Source organism: Balaenoptera acutorostrata, chromosome 2 (assembly GCF_949987535.1).
Source record: "Balaenoptera acutorostrata chromosome 2, mBalAcu1.1, whole genome shotgun sequence".
NCBI lineage: Eukaryota > Metazoa > Chordata > Mammalia > Artiodactyla > Balaenopteridae > Balaenoptera > Balaenoptera acutorostrata.
In genome coordinates, this window is record NC_080065.1 from 35,349,785 (window position 1) to 35,368,289 (window position 18,505).

At 42.6% G+C, this 18,505-nt stretch overlaps 1 protein-coding gene across 6 annotated transcripts in view; it reads left to right on the forward strand.

Annotated features, from left to right (window-relative positions):
- The window catches only part of OSMR (oncostatin M receptor), a 56,090-nt gene that overhangs the window by 18,843 nt on the left and 18,742 nt on the right, over positions 1-18,505 (forward strand). For 4 of the 6 annotated variants that reach the window (XR_009007188.1, XM_007192172.2, XM_028169041.2 and 1 more), the window contains exons 3-7: positions 4,398-4,570; positions 9,956-10,127; positions 14,170-14,445; positions 15,755-15,884; positions 16,433-16,584. Coding sequence is in view for 5 of the 6 variants with exons in the window: in XM_007192172.2 (XP_007192234.2) it covers positions 4,398-4,570; positions 9,956-10,127; positions 14,170-14,445; positions 15,755-15,884; positions 16,433-16,584 (903 nt within the window). In the remaining variant the exon portion in view is untranslated. Of the gene's footprint in view, positions 1-4,397; positions 4,571-4,765; positions 4,940-7,687; positions 7,844-9,955; positions 10,128-14,169; positions 14,446-15,754; positions 15,885-16,432; positions 16,585-18,505 lie in introns of those variants that run through there. The other 2 variants (XM_007192175.2, XM_007192174.3) reach the window with 2 other exon arrangements.

Here is an 18,505-nt window from a genome sequence, read left to right on the forward strand (position 1 = left end):
TCACACCAGTCAGAATGGCCATCATCAAAAAGTCTACAAACAATAAATGCTGGAGAGGGTGTGGAGAAAAGGGAACCCTCTTGCACTGTTGGTGGGAATGTAAATTGATACAGCCACTATGGAGAACAGTATGGAGGTTCCTTAAAAAACTAAAAATAGAACTACCATACAACCCAGCAATCCCACTACTGGGCCTATACCCTGAGAAAACCATAATTCAAAAAGAGTCATGTACCACAGTGTTCATTGCAGCTCTATTTACAGTAGCCAGGACACGAAAGCAACCTAAGTGTCCATCGACAGATGAATGGATAAAGAAGATGGGGCACATATATACAATGGAATATTACTCAGCCATAAAAGGAAACGAAATTGAGTTATTTGTAGTGAGGTGGATGGACCTAGAGTCTGTCATACAGAGTGAAGTAAGAAAGAGAAAAACAAATACCATATGCTAACGCATATATATGGAATCTAAAAAAAACGGTTCTGAAGAACCTAGGGGCAGGACAGGAATAAAGAGCAAAGGTAGAGAATGGACTTGAGGACACAGGGAGGGGGAAGGGAAAGCTGGGATGAAGTGAGAGAGTGGCATGGACATATATACACTACCAAATGTAAAATAGATAGCTAGTGGGAAGCAGTGCATAGCACAGGGAGATGAGCTTGGTGCTCTGTGACCACCTAGAGGGGTGGGATAGGGAAGGTGGGAGGGAGACACATATATGTACATACATATACATATATATGTATACATATAGCTGATTCACTTTGTTATACAGCAGAAACTAACACACCATTGTAAACCAAGTATACTCCAATAAAGATGTTAAAAAAATCTAGCATATTATATGGTTCTGAAAGTATTACATGTTTTCTAAAGAACATTCGCAAAGTACAGAAAATCATAAAAAAGAAAGTTAAAATCACTCAACCTCACCATCCAGAAATGACTGTTAACATTTTAGTTTTACTTCTCTTTATAGCTTTTTAAAAATAAAGTAAGTACTTTAAAAAATATAAAATGGAGTGCATAGTTCAATATGATTTTTTTAAGTGCATGGAAAAATGTCAAGAAAAACATGCATGATTTGAACTTGGCAATGGAGTGAGAGGAGTTGGTAGGATGCTGGGGATTCAATTTCTTTATTATTTGAACATTTTTATCATGATCATGTATATTTTAAAAATAATTTTTATTGAGGTGAAATTCACATAACATAAAATTAATCAGTTTACAGTTAAAGTGGACAAATCAGTGACATTTAGTACTTTTAAAATGTTTTGCAATTACCACCTCTATATAGTTCCAAAACATTTTTATTATCTGCAAAGGAACCCCTATAATCATTAAGCAATTATCCCCTATTCCTCCCTCCCTCAGCCCCTGGCAACCATCAGTCTGCTTTTTCTCTCTATGGATTTATCTATTCTGGATATTTCATATGAATTGAATCATACTATGTATATGAGACCTTTTGTATCTGGCTTCTTTCACTTAGTGTAATGTTTTCAAGGTTTGCCTAATTTGTAGCATGTATCATTCCTTATCCCATCGAATGGACATACCACACTTTGTTTATCCAGTCATCTGCTGATGGCCATTTGGGTTGTTGCCACCTTTTGGCTATTGTGAATAGTGCTGCTACAAACATTTGTGTATGAGTATTTGAGTCTCTGCTTTCAATTCTTTGGGATATATACGTAGGAATGGAATTGTTGGGTCATTTGGTGATTTTAACTTTTTGAGGAACTTCCAAAATGTTTTCTACAGTGCTAAAGCCATTTTACATCCCCACCAGCAATGTACAAAGGTTCAAATTTCTCCACATCCTCACCAATGCTTATTTCCATTTTTAAAATTATAGCCATCCTGTGAGTGTAAGATAGTATCTCATTATGGTTTTGATTTGCATTTCCTTAATGACTAATGATGTTGAGCATCTTTTCATGTGCTTTTTCATCATTTGTACATCTTCTTTGGAGAAATGCCCATTCAAGTCATTTGCCCATTTTTTAAATTGAGTTGTTTGTCTTTTAGTTGTTGAGTTGTCAGAGTTCTTTATATATTCTGGATGCTAGATAAGTGATTTGCAAATATTTTCTCCCATTCTTAGTTTTTTTTCACTTTCTTGACAATGTCCTTTGATGCACAAAAGTTTTTAATTTTGATGGAGTTCAATTTATCTATTTTTTCTTTTTTGGCTCATGCTTTCATGTCATATCTAAGGGCCCACTGCCAAATCCAGGGTCATGGGAGTCCATACTGAGATTTTAATTGGTACCCTAGCCATCCCCAGCACCGCATTTACAAAATATTACAAAGGATGGGTATCTTTTTGGGAAGATAGTCATTGATGGCTAATAACTTGGATTTTATGGACACTCTTGTTAACCTAACTTCCATAGAATGAATTTTCTGAGATTTTTTAAAATAAATTCTGAGGCTCATGTCTTACTTGGATCGTGAACCTGTCTACCATGTGGACCATTCACATGAAAAACTTCATGCTTATCTCTACCAGGAATGCTTCTCAGCTTATCTGGCTGGGTCCAGAGCCCCGTCCTTATCATCTGTATCCTGAGTTTGGCAGGACACGGTGGGAGCCATGCAGCATACTTCTCAGACATTCCATTCCATGTGACCTTTGGTTGGGCGAGATGCTCCTGCCCTAACAGTTGGGGGGCAGTGCAGTAAAGGGGAGCAAGGTTTTGGAATTAGAGAGATCTGTACTTAAATCCCATATAGCTTTGTGTAAATCATTTAAGCTTACTGAACTTTAGTTTCCCCATCTATAAAAAATTACTGTCTGAGTTTTACAGTGGGCATTACACGAGACAACGTATGTAAAGCACCTAGCACTGTGCCTGGTAAATAGTACGTGATCAATCTTGTTGTCGCTCTTATTTTTACCTCTCTGTGAGAAAAACAGCACATGTAGAATGGCAGTTTTGGAACATTTTCTTCCAGTATTAGAGATTCTTTCCATTTTTATTCTCAAAAGAACATACTCTCTTGCCTTTTAAACTAAGTGCCAGAGGGTCTCAGATCACTAGGGGAAACCCCCAAAGAACCAGAAAAATGAATGCTGAAAAGATGATATCTGCTCCACCATGGACCATCAATTACCAGTTGATTTTATCAATACAGTCTTAATCTTTTCAGTACCTTTGCACCGTTCCCAGTTTACTTTAGACTCCCTCAGAAGGGAGTGAAACCAGCTGATTTGGCAGTACACAATTCCTGTTGAATCTGTGCGGCATTTCCTCTGCTTATGTAAAAAGTGGTGCTTTGTTCTTCTCCAAGAATTAACAGTGACCTCGCTCACTCCGTCAGGCCCCATCCTCTCTCTCATCCTCTCTCTGGGCTGTCTCCTAGCTCACTGACCTCAGCAAATCTGTTTCGTGTTTGAATCTCTACTCTTTGACAGACTCTATCACACCACTAAATATTCTAAACTTGCAATGACTCATTACTTCTTATGAGTCTGTTGTGTCTCTCCCACTAGGTTCCTTCCTTGAGCTAGAAACCTTGTCACAATTATTTTATTTCACAGTAAGTGCCTAGTCTCATCCGAAGAGTCCAGTGAATTCTTGCCAGAGGTGTTTTAAGTTCGGTGCATTGAGATTTAAGCAATAATGTCTAGAGATGGAACTTGCTGTCACTTTATAGCTACTTAATAAACTATGAAATATTGACTTTCGAAAACAAAACTTTCATTTTAGATGTCCAGAACTATGAAATTTATAGCAAAAAGTCCTCTTTCTTTATTCAGCCTTATTACAAATTTCTGAACCATTTAGATTGTTCAATAGAGTATCCTTTTGTCTTGTGAAACTGTTTATCAATTTACTAATTTGCTGTGTATCATTGAGCAAGTCATTTCATTCATCTAGGGCTTAATTTCTTTATCTGCTGAGCGATTGCTGAATTCCCTCCAGGTTTTCAAAGTGTCTAATTCTATAAATTTATTTATTTATTTATTTATTTTTGGTTGTGTTGGGTCTTCGTTTCTGTGCGAGGGCTTTCTCTAGCTGCAGCAAGCGGGGGCCACTCTTCATTGTGGTGCGCGGGCCTCTCACTACCGCGGCCTCTCTTGTTGCGGAGCACAGGCTCCAGACGCGCAGGCTCAGTAGTCGTGGCTCACGGGCCCAGTTGCTCTGCGGCATGTGGGATCTTCCCAGACCAGGGCTCGAACCCGTGTCCCCTGCATTGGCAGGCAGACTCTCAACCACTGCGCCACCAGGGAAGCCCCCAGTGTGTCTAATTCTAGAATGTATATGTGAGCAATAATTTCCAAAGCTAAACAATGATGATATTGAACAGTTTAATTATCTGTGACTATTCAATCATACTCCTATTAAATGTTATTTCATATCTTGTTTTGGCCTTTCAGTCTTGTCTGAACCTTTACTGTTAACTCCTGAATCGCTGAAAGTTTCTGTCAATTCTACGCGTCAGCGTTTGCATTTACAATGGACTGTCCACAGCCTCGCTTATCATCAGGAATTGAAAATGGTTTTTCAGATACAGATCAGTAGATTTAAAACATCCAATGTCATCTGGGTGGTGAGTATTTTTCTTTTTGGCTCAGTATTTTAAAAATCCTTTTCTGACACTGTGTTTTATCTTTTATAACATCCCCCCAAATCCCAATATGGAAATATATGGGTAACTCAGAACAGTTGTCCTAAATAATCGCATTTCTGTGTTTTTAGTTAAGAGGGTCCAGGACAAAGTAACATGACAGTTTTGGTTTGGTAGGTTGGATGGGCTATGCTGCGAATCAGGTCATCTTCTCAGTTCTGCTCTGTTCCCTGTGGAAGCTGTTGGGGTCTGTCCTTGTGAATACTGGATTCCCAAAAGCCATGAAGGTCAACCACCTTATTCCTCTTCCTTCTTCCTTCCCTGCCCACCAGAGATCTTCCTAAATCAGACGTAAGAGTTCGGCAACACTTTTCATGCCAGTGTGGCTCGCAGGCAGTTGCTTTACTAATGCTATGCTGAGATGCAAGGAATAAACAATTCTAGCATTTTCTGTCCTAATCAGCGAAGAGGTTCTCCATGGGCCATATTGGGGAGTAACTTACAGTGTCCTTTGCTGCCTCATATGTGGCTTTTTCTACAACAAATTAAATTAAGAAAGTCCTGAATTTCACACACTTTTTGCCTTTGAATTATTTGGGATCGATTTTTCACTTGTCTGGTTTAAATCATGGTTGTGTCTGTTTTGCCTGATGCTTCCCCATCTAGTCTATTGGGGCACTTTGGTAGTTTCTTTTTTTTTTTTCTCCTAACATCTTTATTGGAGTATAATTGCTTTACAAACTTTGGTAGTTTCTTTCAATTACCATTTATGGTGCAGGGAACCTTAATAATCTATGCCCACATCATGATCAGTTATTATCATGGGCTGTTGAAAGACAGTGAAATATTCTCCCGCTGAAGGCAACAGAGAATCTGCGTGGAGGGAAGGGCAACACAGGGCTGTGTCATTACTGGGGGGCCTCCATTTGCTAGTGGACGGCCACTCTTCTCTCAGGCGCCGGAGGCGTGAGTACAGAGAGCCAGGTGGTTAGTTCCTTTAGCGAAGCATAAAGGCTACTAGCTTTAAAGGCTCCAGTAACTTTCCTTATCCATCACTGCATCTGAGATCTGAGTGAGTGGCCTAAGTTAAATATCATTCTGACTGTCGATTTAGGATTGATACCAGGTCTAGAATTCCACCCCTCAAAGGGCAGCTTCCCACCATGAGAGCTGTTCGATGTTGGTTTTTTTTTTTTTTTGAGGCCAAAATTAGTTTATTTGGGGTTTGTTGGTTCTGCAGGCCAGGAGACACAGATCCAAGAAGCACTTGCATTGTGTTCCCTGGTGTTCTGACTTTAAACAACAGCAGTGCTTATGTACAGCTGTTCCCTCCCCATCGCCAGCCCATCTTCCCACCATCCCCCTCATGCTAATGATTTTTGTATTTTCATATTTTTTGTATTGTTGTTGGATACACTGGTTGTTGATTTGGACCCAGTACAACATCGAGCAGAGGTCATATTGAGGCTAAGAATTATCTAAGGAAAAGAAATTTGAGAGAAGTGCTGGAGGAATTCGTGGAAAACTAGCACTTAACACCAGTAGCGAAAGTAACATTAACCATAGACCAAGTTGATCCCATTTGTTTTTCTAAAAGACAGTTCTTTCTGTTATCATAGTAGAGAAAATAACAATAGCAACATGTGAACAGACAGTTGTTCGTATCTGTTTACACCTTTGATTCAGGTAGTTCTCTTTTCAAGGTAAAGCCAATGGTGAAACCTACTTGTGTAACCTACCAAGGCTGGAGATGTTTGAGGGTAGAGTTTTGCCTTGTCGGTTATACGGTCCCCATAATACCCAGGCCAGCCTGATCCCAACAGAGGAGAAAACTAAGGCACAGAGACGTTTGTGGTGCTGCTTTTTTTTTTTTTTTTCTTCTTTTTTCTGTCATTTATTCATTTGACAAAAGATAGTCATACCTGCCTATGCCAGATGTCAGGAACAGGAAAAGAAAAAAACACCTTTGACCTTGAATTGTTTACAGCACGATTGAGAAAGTCCAGGACACACAGAGCAACACTAAGAAGACAATTTAAGAAAAACTGAGACGGCTTCACCTTGACCATGTCCACACAGAACTCTCCCTTCTCCTGCTGGGGTTGGGTGGTGTAGGACCTGCCACACCCAGAGGAGGGAACTGCCCCTCTCAAGGCAGCTCTGTTTCTGGCTGGAGCCCTGGGCCCCCCACAGGGGTGACAGCCACATGCAGTCTTCCCAGGTCATCAGTCTCCACGTGTCCCAGAACAGACGGTGCCAAGAGAAGCCCTTGTCTGAACCTCTCAGGCCTGAAGTCAAGGACAGACATAAGGTCCCCCTCCAGTTAAGGGTCAGACAAAGCAGCTGAGAGAGGTCGCTTCTGTCTGGACCGTAATCTCCCTTTCATAGGGCAGGTCCCTGTAATGCACCCTCACTTATGCCTCAGACTGTTGTGTTCCCAAGCAAGGCAAAGGAAAAGCATCTTGACGGAGGCTGTCACAGCTGGACCAGGAACTCTGAGCTGCCTCCTGGCCGGCGCTGGCCACTCAAGCTGCACTACGTGCTCTCACCCTGGCTAGGGTTCTGCCCCCAGCCTTTCCAGCCACTTGCTTTATGGTTCCATCAATGGCAGGAGAAGGCAGAGTAGAGTAACAGCTCAAGCTTGGAAGGAGGCCTGGAGCGTGAGTCAGTGAAGGATGAGCTCACTTCTCAGGAATGAATCCGTGACCTCAGTTGGACTTCTGTGTAAACGCCAGTTTTTTGTTACATGCTAATGTCTGCCAGGGCCAAATTAAACTTGCCACTTCGATGAATGAAAACAGCCCAAACACAGTCATCACATTTTTAAAAGTTGCTGAATTGATGCATTCAACGAAAGTTTTATCTCCTCCACAACAGGCCTATAAAGACCACAAAGCACAACTTGTGGTTAGACAGAATCCACACAAAGAGTGTCTGGGAAAAACAGAGCTCACTGCATATTAATGAACTGATGAAATCCTTTAGCACATAGTTTTAGACTGTGGGCTCAGGTCCAGGCATTGTTCCAGGCGTGGGGCTGTGAGTGCTGAGCAAAAATAAGGAGATGATCACACAATTCAGAGTATCCTAGGCGTGAGGAGTGCAGGTCGCTGACACGGGGCTGTGGGGTGAGATTAGGCCTGACCTTCTCCAGCAGCTTGGAGGAAGGGCAGTTGGAGCCAGAGTAGAAAAGAAGATTAGAAGCTAATTTAGCATGGAGGGTGAAGAGGAATGTCCCAGGAAGATCCAGCTGGGGTGAGCAGGGGCCCTGAGTGAAAGGGGCTGGGAGCTTTCAGGCCTGAAAGCACGGGGCATGTGGGGTGGGCAGGACAGGGCTAGACCACACACACACCGAGGGTCGTGCCCAGCTGCTGTTTTATATCCAGGGAGCAGTGAGAAGCGGAGTGATGAGCTCTGATTGGAAGTCTTAAAGAAAGCTCACTCCGGCTACACAGTGGAGAGAAGTTGGGAGAACTGGAGGAGGTGAAGTGTGACCAGTTGGAAGCAAGCAGTGGGGTCGGTCCAGAGGAGAGGGGCCTGGAGTGGGTGGTGACTGCGGTGACAAGAGAAGTGACTGAATTCCCAAGAGATGGGGGAGGCAAAATCCAGCCGGTGGCTTGTTGACATTATAGCGAGGTCACCAGGACTGACACGGTTCCTTTTATTTATTTATTTACTTTGCTATTGGTTTTTAAATAATAATTAAGAAAAGGTACCTGCGATCGCTCATATTAAATAGTAAAAGTTGCATGGATCAGGACCACAGAACTTGGAGTTAAAAAAGTATGTTTTGTAATCTGGGGATAAAGGAATACAATAAACCGAAATAATATAAATGTTTTACAAATGGGAGTTCTGCTTAGCGTGAGAAAGGACGTCCATGACTAGATGCCTTTCAGGTGGACGAAGTGGTTCTCCTTCCAGGACTGTGTTTGGTTCAGCCACGGCCACTGCTTAAGGTTGGCGGCCCGGGAAGGGGAAGGCGCAGGTGAAGGAAGGCCTCCGAGTCTGGTTGCGTGTGACGTGTGCGCTGCCCCCCTCCTCTTCACTGCAGGACTTGCCATTGGCCCTTAGAAAATGGATGCAGACTCAGTCTTCCCCAGGAGGGGCAAGGTTTTTGTTGTCCCTGTCTCCCAGCTGTGGGTGCAGAAAGCAGGCGTCCTGGAGGGGCCCACTGAAAGCATGGGTGCCTGGAGCTGTGGCCCACGAAGAAGAATGAAGCCCAATCCCCGCTTTCTGGGTGCCGTACTTGAGTCAGAGGCATAACCACAGATGAAATGCCACCAACTACCCCCAGTATGCAGGGGAGCTTGGGCAGAGGTGGGGATGGGAGGAAACCAGAGGAAAGAGCAAGAAAGACTTCATGAAGAAGATGGGGTATAACAGGGGCTTGAAGGTTGGCACTAATTCCCAATTCAGAGGGAGAGTTGGGGACACGAAACCAGGGACGCAGCGTGAGCAAGTACTGAGGAGTAAAGCATACAGCTCTTCCCGAAGTGTGGGGCGGACCACTGTGTCTGGAGACAGGAGTCCTGCAAGGGAGAGGCAGTTAGAGTCATACTGTAAATGGCCTTGGACGACAGGGTGAGGTGTAGAAGGAGCTGTTGAAGTTTATTGTGTTCAAGAATGAAAATACCACTGTCTTAGAAAGATTAAGACTAAAAGCTGTGCAAGAAAAACAAATTACAGTACGGCTTGGACAAGCCTCCCAAGAGCACAGTGTAGGGCGTTCCCATGTGGTTGACATCTCTGGGGACTAAAGGTTCTGAAGGTTGGAGCTCAAGGGAGGGGGGATGGTCCATGTGGCCACCGTATCTGAAAAGACAAGAGACAAAAACCAAAGCAATCATTGGGAGCCATCTATTGACTTCTGGGAGACAGTGGAATTCCTGGGAACCATGAAGGACTGCCAGCTCTACTGAGATTTGGCCAACTTGATCTGATGAATATTAGAAAATTCTCATCAATCTTGCTTATTTTTAAAAGGGTGCCTCAATTAATTCTCTAGTGTGCAAGAATCTTCTTAGCATGCTCTTGTGACCAGCACTGTGTGCACACCTTCTTTCTCTGACCTTTTCCCCCAAGACTCCAGTAGCTTCTGTTTTCTCTCTCACTTGGTCCACGTGAGCCCCCTGGAATTGGAGGCCCAGAGGGATTGGGAGCCAAGTCTTTGAAAGGCAGGAGGCCAAGGGTGGTTCCTTGCTGGGCCGTCAGAGCTCGGGAGCTGGCTGGCTGGGAACAGACTGCACTTGTCCATATCCTGGAGTTACAGTGGACTCTCAGGTGTGTGCTTTGGGATAAGTCCAGCCAAGCCATTTCCCAGGACCGCACGGCTATATGTTTCCAAGTTTTTCTCTTTATTTCTAGGAGAACTACAGAACCACTGTGAAGCGGAACCGAGTCCTACATTGGAGCTGGGAATCCAAGCTCCCTCTGGAATGCGCGGCACACTTTATAAGAATGAGGAGTATGGTGGATGACGCCAGGATTCCCAAGCCAGGGTTCTGGAGCAACTGGAGTTCATGGGAGGAAGCAGATGGTAAGAAGTGAGGGGTTAAAAGAGTGAAGGGGTTTACTATCTAATATTTCTCGGGGACCAGTAGTCAAATAGTGGAAGTCCCTGTTGAGAAACTCTGGGTAGACACCAGCATTATTTTTCTTTGGCTCCTACTGGGTCTAAAAAGCATGAGTGTGAAACTTGCCACCAGGAGACAGAGGTCTAAGGATTTTCCCTCTGAATGTATTCATTGAGGTAATTATGCAAATTCAGACAATTTAGTATTCATTTTCCATACGTGTGAAGTGTGTGTATTATAGAATGCTAAGTGAACAAAGCAGGACATAAACTGTACATATGTTTTTATTAGAACAACACAAAATGTGTATTCATCTAGATCAGAATTTGGGAAGCTTTTTCTGTAAAGGGCAAGGTAGGAAATACTTTAGGTTTTACAACCCTACATTCTCTATCGTGACTATTCAACTCTGCCGTTGTAGCATGGGAGCAGTCATAGGCAGAGTGTAAATGAATGAGTGGTTGTGTGCCAATAAAACTTTATTTACAAAAACAGATGGTGTCTGGAATTGGCCCATGGGCCATAGCTTGTCAGCCCCTAATGTAGAGACAAGGGAGGGAAATATGGAAAACTGGAAGCAATTCTTCATTTGAGATCATAGATAATTATGAGAGAGATCATGGATAATGAGATCATGGATAATTAGGTTTAATTATGTTTAATTATTAAAATATCTCTTAATTTTGATTATCTTTTTATTAAAATTTAGCATTTTGCACAATTTCTTATGCTTCAGCTAAGCTATAGGTTAGTTGTAAAGCACTGGCATTTGGTGCTCTCAACTATATACGTTGACAGATTATCTGAAATTCCTGTCAAGAGAACCATTCCTTAGCTAAGTGTTTATGCAAATTTATTAATTCAAACTGATAGCATGTTAACTCATGAGAGGCCCAGTGATTAATTTAATAGTAATAATAGGATCAAATCTTCATTCTAGTCACTGCTTTCAGCACTATATGTATTAATTTCATCCTCACATCAGCCTTATGAAATACATATAATTCTTATCCCTACTTCACAGATGAGGAGACTGAGGCACAGATAGCTTTAAAAAAATCCCATGCAAGGTCATCAGGCCACGAAGTGGTAGAGCCAGAATTCTAACCTGGACAATCTGGCTCCAGAGGCCATTCTCTTAACCATCACATCCTATTGCTGAGAGACACACTTAACAGAAAAAATAGAGATTAAAAAGGTAGCAATAGAGAAAGAAAGAACAACATTATCAACAACTTTGGTACAGTGGACTAGGTTTATCAAAACTATAACCTCCAAACTAACTCAAGAATTGATAGAAAAGCTGATTATTCCTTTAAAAATTTTTTTTTATTGAAGTATAGTTGATTTACAATATCCTGTGAGTTTCAGGTGTACAGCACAGCGATTCAGTTATATATATTTTGTTTTCAGATTTTTTTCCCTTATAGGTTATTACATAATATTGAGTATAGTTCCCTGTGCTATACAGTAGGTCCTTGTTGGTTATCTATTTTATACATAGTAGTGTTTATATGTTAATTCCAAACTCCTAATTTATCCATTCCCCCCACCCTCCTTTCCCCTTTGGTAACCATAAGTGTTTTTTTTTTCTGTATCTGTGAGTCTCTTTCAGTTTTGGAAATAAGTTCATTTGTGTCTTTTTTTTTTTTTTTCGTTTAGATTCCACATATATGTGATATCATATGTTATTTGTCTTTCTCTGTCTGGCTTACTTCACTCAGTATGATAATCTCTAGGTCCATCCATGTTGCTACAAATGGCATTATTTCATTCTTTTTTATGGCTGAGTACTATTCCATTGTATATATGTATCACATTTTCTTTATCCATTTATCTGTCAATGCACTTTTAGGTTGCTTCCATGTCCTGGCTATTGTAAATAGTGCTGCAATGAACATTGGAGTGTATGTATCTCAAATTATGGTTTTCTCTGGATATATGCCCAGGAGTGGGATTGTAGGATCATATGGTAGCTCTATTTTTAGTTTTTTAAGGAACTTCCATACTGTTCTCCATAGTGGCTACACCAATTTACATTCCCACCAACAATGTAGGAACGTTCCTATTTCTCCACACCCTCTCCAGCATTTATTGTTTGTAGACTTTTTGATGATGGCCATTCTGACCAGTGTGAGGTGATACCTCATTGTCATTTTGATTTGCATTTCTAAAATGATTAGTGATATTGAGCATCTTTTCATGTGCCTTTTGGGCCATCTGTATGTCTTCTTTGGAGAAATGTCTATTTAGGTCTTCTGTCCATTTTTTGATTGGGTTGTTTGTTTTTTTGATATTGAGCTGCATGAACTGTTTGTATATTTTAGAAATTAATCCCTTGTTGGTTGCTTCGTTTGCAAATATTTTCTCCCATTATGAGGGCTGTTTTTTCATTTTGTTTATGGTTTCGTTTGTTGTGCAAAAGCTTTTAACTTTAATTAGGTACCACTTGTTTATTTTTGTTTTTATTTTCATTACTCTAGGAGTGAAACCAAAAAAGATAGTGCTGTGATTTATGTCAAAGCGTGTCTTGCCTATGTTTCCCTCTAGGAGTTTTATAGTATCTGGTCTCACATTTAGGTTTTTAATCCATTTTGAGTTTATTTTTGTGTATGGTGTTAGAGAATGTTCTAATTTCATTTTCTTACCTGTAGCTCTCCAGTTTTCCCAGCACCATTTATTGAAGAGACTGTCTTTTCTCTGTTGTATATTCTTGCCTCCTTTGTCATAGATTAAGTGACCATAGGTGTGGGTTTATCTCTGGGCTTTCTATCCCTTTCCATTGATCTATATTTCTGTTTTTTGTGCCAGTACCATACTGTTTTGATGACTGTAGCTTTGTAGTACAGTCTGAAGTCAGGGAGCCGGATTCCTCCAGCTCCATTTTTCTTTCTCAAGATTGCTTTGGCTATTTGGGGTCTTTCGTGTTTCCATACAAATTTTTTGTTCTAGTTCTATGAAAAATGTCATTAGTAATTTGATAGGGATTGTAGATTACCTTGGGTGGTATAGTCACTTTGACAATATTGATTCTTCCAATCCAAGACAGGCTATATCCTTCCATCTTTTCATGTTCTTCTTTGATTTCTTCCAAGGCTGATTATTCCTAATCCCCAAAGCACTGATTCTCAACCATGCTGCACATAGAATCACCTGGGGACCTTAAAACAAAATCCCACACCCAGGTCACTCCACTTGGGTGACCTTAGTGATGGCAATTTTAGAGCCCTGGTGGGCCAGCAACCAGACTGCAGGGGCCTAGGTGAGCAGGGGGTGATTGACAGCTGAGCGAAGGGCCCAGGCAGGTCCTGGGGGAGGCTGGGCTGTGGAGGAGCGGGTGGAGAGGAGGCTGGAGGGAGGCATGGAGGACGGTGAGTTTGCCTAAAATGGCAGAGACTTGAGGATTCTTATGTGCTGATGGGCCACACAGAAGGAAGATGGAAGTGAAAGGAGCTCTTTGGGTGACTGGCATCTGAGAAGGTGGAAGAGGAGTGATCTACAGGACAATTTAGAGATTATGAGGGACACGTGGCTTGGGAGCTGGGTAGACCTGGTGGGTGTGAATGTGGCTTTGCCACTTGCTGGGTGAGTGAACTTGGGCTCAGTCCTGCCCATCCCATTGCTGTAAGGTGGTAAGGATGACAAGAGAGAATATACATAAGCACTTAACACAGGGCCTCCCACATGGCTGGGATTAGTACCAAGCAGCTACTGCTGTCCTAATAACCTATAAGCAGGAATAACATGATCATCCACAGAGCGACAGTCATGGTGCAGTCTCCATACTAAGAACAAGAGCAGTCATATTATCGTAACAGTAGGAGTGATGGTACAGAGGATTGTTTTGCACACACCAAAGTTTATAGATTTGCTGTAGAAATTTTAGGTTCCTGTTTTCTCCAGGAGGCAGAAAAAGCTAAAGTTATCTGTTGAGAGTGAGGCAGGAGGGGGCTGGTTTGACTTTTGAGTCCAAGTCTAACTGAGCTGTCTTCTTTTATCTTGCAGCACAGAATTCACTTGGACATGATCCATTGCTTGTTTTCCCTAAAGATAAGCTGGTGGAAGAAGGCTCCAACGTCACCATTTGTTACGTTTCTAGGATCCATCGAGATAACATATCCTGTTATTTGGAAGGTGTACAGATATATGGAGAACAGCTTGATCGAAGTGTGTCTGCATTCGAGTTGAAGAATGTGTCTTTTATTAGGAAAAGAGGGACAAATGTCTTCTGTAAGGTGGACCAGGGAGGTGCTTTGGGAGGCATCGTTCTCTTTGTCTCAAGTGAGTGTACACATCTCTGTGCCCCCCTCCCATTTCCTGTGGAATAGATCAAATTTCCTTTCCCAGAAGACAAGGAAACGTTTCCACTCGCGGCCTCAATTTTCTTTTGTTTCCCAAGTCTTCTAGGAGAGACTCTGGCAAAGACAGTCTGAAGCAATACTTGTCGGATTTCCTGTTGTTTTCTTGAGTTTACTGACAGTTTTATTCCTAGGAACCAAGAGCGTTTGGGAGAAAGTTCAGGTCATGACCTGGACCACTGGGAAGATGTCCTGCTTTGCGTTAGCCATGCTGGAATGGCTGCAGGCTGGGAGAGGGAGGAGAGGGGCTGCAGGCTGGATGGCCCTAGAGAGACAGCCGAGGTGGTGGCCAGAAGACCCAGGTTTGACTCTTCTTCCCACGGCTGGGAGTGCCTTCTTGGCCAAGTTTCCCAGCCTCTGCAGCTCAGGGTCCTCCTTTGTGAATGGGCCCAGTAATGGCTGTTGTGAGGGTTACTGCATATGGCCAGGGCCCCGCCCCGGTACGGTGGCCGCACACAGTAGGACTTCCGCAGATAAGGCCACTGCTGTTCTTAACTGGGTGCAGAGGTGTCAGGTACCTCCATGGGTGATGGCGAGGGCAGAGAAGGCAGCGTTTCACGTTCCCTGTAGGTCTCAGTGTGCTCACCCAGTGGCCTCCCTTCCCCCGCACAGTGGGGTGGTATCTGCAACTCCTCCCTCCCTGCTTCCCCTGCCAAAGGCTCTTTCTGGTCTCCCAGACGCTTGGTCACCTGTGCCTCTTGGCGTGGCCTCCAAGAACTGCGGTGCCTCGGGGACTTGGCAGTGCTGCCCTCTCAGCCTCCAGCTGCTGAGTTTAGCAGGGTCCCCAGATCTGGCTTCCTGGCATCCCAAGCACAGCCCACGTTCCCTGTAAGCCAGGGCATCCACAGTGAAACACCAAGCAACGCTGACTCCATTCATTCATTGTTCTGTTCACTCTGTCTGCACGTAGCAATACTGTTGAATGCTGCTAGCAGGCACTGGGGCTACAACTTTCATCAAGTAGACAGAGTGCAGACCACATGCAGTACACGCCTGCCATCCTCGGTGATACCCCAGCAAAGCACCAGGGAAGGAAGGAGCAGGGGCCAAGATGAGGTACCCGCAGTGTGCCTTTCTGGAGCTGCTGTTGCGTTGGCCCCCATTGAAGTAATCTTTTCATTGTTCAGAGCAACTCTGTGGCCTCAGACCCCAAAGAAATCTTTCCATTTCACTTGTCTTTCAATAAAGAGCTTCAGGTAGGTCTTTCATCTGTTTTTTCCTTGTACGGACAGAAGTGCTTGAAGAGCCCAAGGACTTTTCTTGTGAAACCCAGGACCTCAAGACTTTGACCTGTACTTGGGATCCCGGGAGCGACACTGGCTTGTCTAAACAGCCTTCCCAAAGCTACACTTTATTTGAATCGTAAGTGAGCTTTGGTCATATTAGTGACAGATTCTTCCTTGTTTAAGGTACTTGTGACAGTGTTACAGAAAATTTGAACAAATATTTTCAAACCACCCTGCCAGGGTCAGGAAGAAATCTTTAAGTGGTCTCAGGTATACAATACTTTCTACCTGAGTTTTGTTGAAGGACAATGTAGCATAAAAATGATAAGAAAGGCCATTAATGGTGAATCTTGATATGAACATAGTTCCATGTGGTGATCTAGGTCTACCTAATTTCTACCTTTTCAAGAGTATCCAAAGTAAACTAAGGAAAGCTTTCACCACCCGAGAGGAGAAGTCAGCAATTCATCATTACGCATTTAACCGCATAGGTCAAATTTTTTGAAACAATATTTTTGTCATCGGTATTTGTTGGTGACGGATCAATGCTGTTGTGTGGAACATAGTTTGAAAGCCACTGAGTGTGTCTCAGGGATACTCAGTGGATTCAGGGAGACACATCTGCGCTGACAAAAATGTAAACCCTGAAATTGTTGTGTGGTGTTGTTTTTCTTTTTCTTTAAGATTTTCCGGGAAAAAGACACTTTGTAAACACAGAAACTGGTGTAATTGGCAAGTAGCTCAAGACTCACAAGAAACGTATAACTTCACACTCGTGGCTGAAAACTACTTAAGAAAAAGAAGTGTCAGTATTCTTTTTAACCTGACCCAACGAGGTGAGCCTTGAGTGTAGCCCACTGTGGCCACGAGCATATCTTTATTTGACACACCGTGTGATCGAGTAAATGTGCCATAGATTTTCACCTAATTCACATCCTAAGTGAAGGTTTTAGTTTAGAACTTGTTTGCACCACACTTCTCTCCATGGGTGCGTGCATGACCTATGGTCCCCATTATTTGTTTGTGTTGATAATGTAATAAACACCAACGAGCCTACCTCAAGTTCAAAATAGAAATCTGACAATAACTTACTTCATCTCCCATCCCACAGCCCCCCACCCTGCCCCTTCCACTAAGATAACAGATTTAAATCATGTGTGTGCATGTGTATGTATTCTCATTTTCTTACGAAATCCCCAAAATACTGTTTTTGTTTTGTTTTAATGTATATGAGACATCAAGCTATATGTAGTAATGCTAGTAATTGCTTTTATACAATATTAAATTGCTAATATTTACCCATATTATTGAGTGTTGTAGTCCGTTTTCACTGCTGTAGAGTATTTCATTGCGTAAATATACAGTGTTTTATTCATGCATCTCTTTTGGTGGATTTTCAGATTGTCTCAAGGTTTATGCTCTTGGATACGGTGTTAATAAGAGCATTTTGATATACATATCCAGTACACACCTAGAGTTGTAGTTGTTTTTCTTGAGTATATACCTATATACCTAAGAATGGAATTGGTGAGGACTCAGAAAATGTGAATGTTCTTCAACTTACAAGATAATGCCAAATTCGCTTCCAAAGTGGTTGTACCAGTATATTCTCTCCAAGTTGGTATTGTCACCCTTTGCATTTTTGTCAGTTGAATGGATGTTAAGTGGTATTTTGCAGTGGTTTTGATCTGCACAACCCTGAAGTTGAATAGCTCTTTCTGTGTTTTGACCACACCCCTGCCTCTTTTATGAAATGCAGCATCTTTAAACACATTCATTTTTTCTGGAATTCTCGTACTTCTCCTTTGCCTTCTTAATTCTACACCTCATTTAGATTTCAACTTAATCATCACTTCAGTCACCTAATTACAGGGTGCCACCAGTGTAGCAGGCACTGGGCATCCAGCAGTGAACAGAGTTGAGTAACTGCCCCTAATGTGTATACATGCTAGTGTGTGTTCGGAGAGAGGGCTGAGAGAGGGGCATGGAGACACACAGTAAATGTGTAAACAAGTTAATAACATAATTTCAAGCATCGCTAAGCCCTGGAAAGAAGACAAAATTCAGTTGAGGGGTAGAGAATGCCTGGGGTGCTGCTTCAGTTGGGATGAGGGCACTGAAGGATGAGGAGGCAGAAAACATCTAGAGCATTTGGAGCAAAAGAACAGGATTTGAAAAGGCCTTGAGGTGGGAACATGCTCTGGGTGTTTCAGGCAGGGAAGAATGTCCTTGTGTCTTTCCCGTGAGAGAAAGGAGATTGGAGTGGTAGGCAGTGGCCAGGTCACACAGCAACTGTGGAAGTGCGTAAGGTGGCAGGTTTTTTTATTTCAGATATTCTATTTTTCGGTTCTAAAATTTCCATTTAATTCTTTTTAAAAAAAAATAGTTTCTATTTCTCTGCTGAGAAGTGTTTTCCTTCTATTCATTTCAGAGGCAGTTACTTTTTTTAAAAAAAAATTATTTATTTATTTATTTATTTTTGGCTGTGTTGAGTCTTAGTTGCTGCGGGCAGGCTTTTCTCTAGTTGCAGCGAGTGGGGGCTCCTCTTCATTGCGGTGCGCAGGCTTCTCATGGTGGTGGCTTCTCTTGTTGTGGAGCATGGGCTGTAGGCGCGCAGGCTTCAGTAGTTGTGGCACGTGGGCTTCAGTAGTTGTGGCTTGTGGGCTCTAGAGCGCAGGCTCAGTAGTTGTGGGGCACGGGCTTAGTTATCTGCTCCACGGCATGTGGGATCTTCCTGGACCAGAGCTCGAACCCATG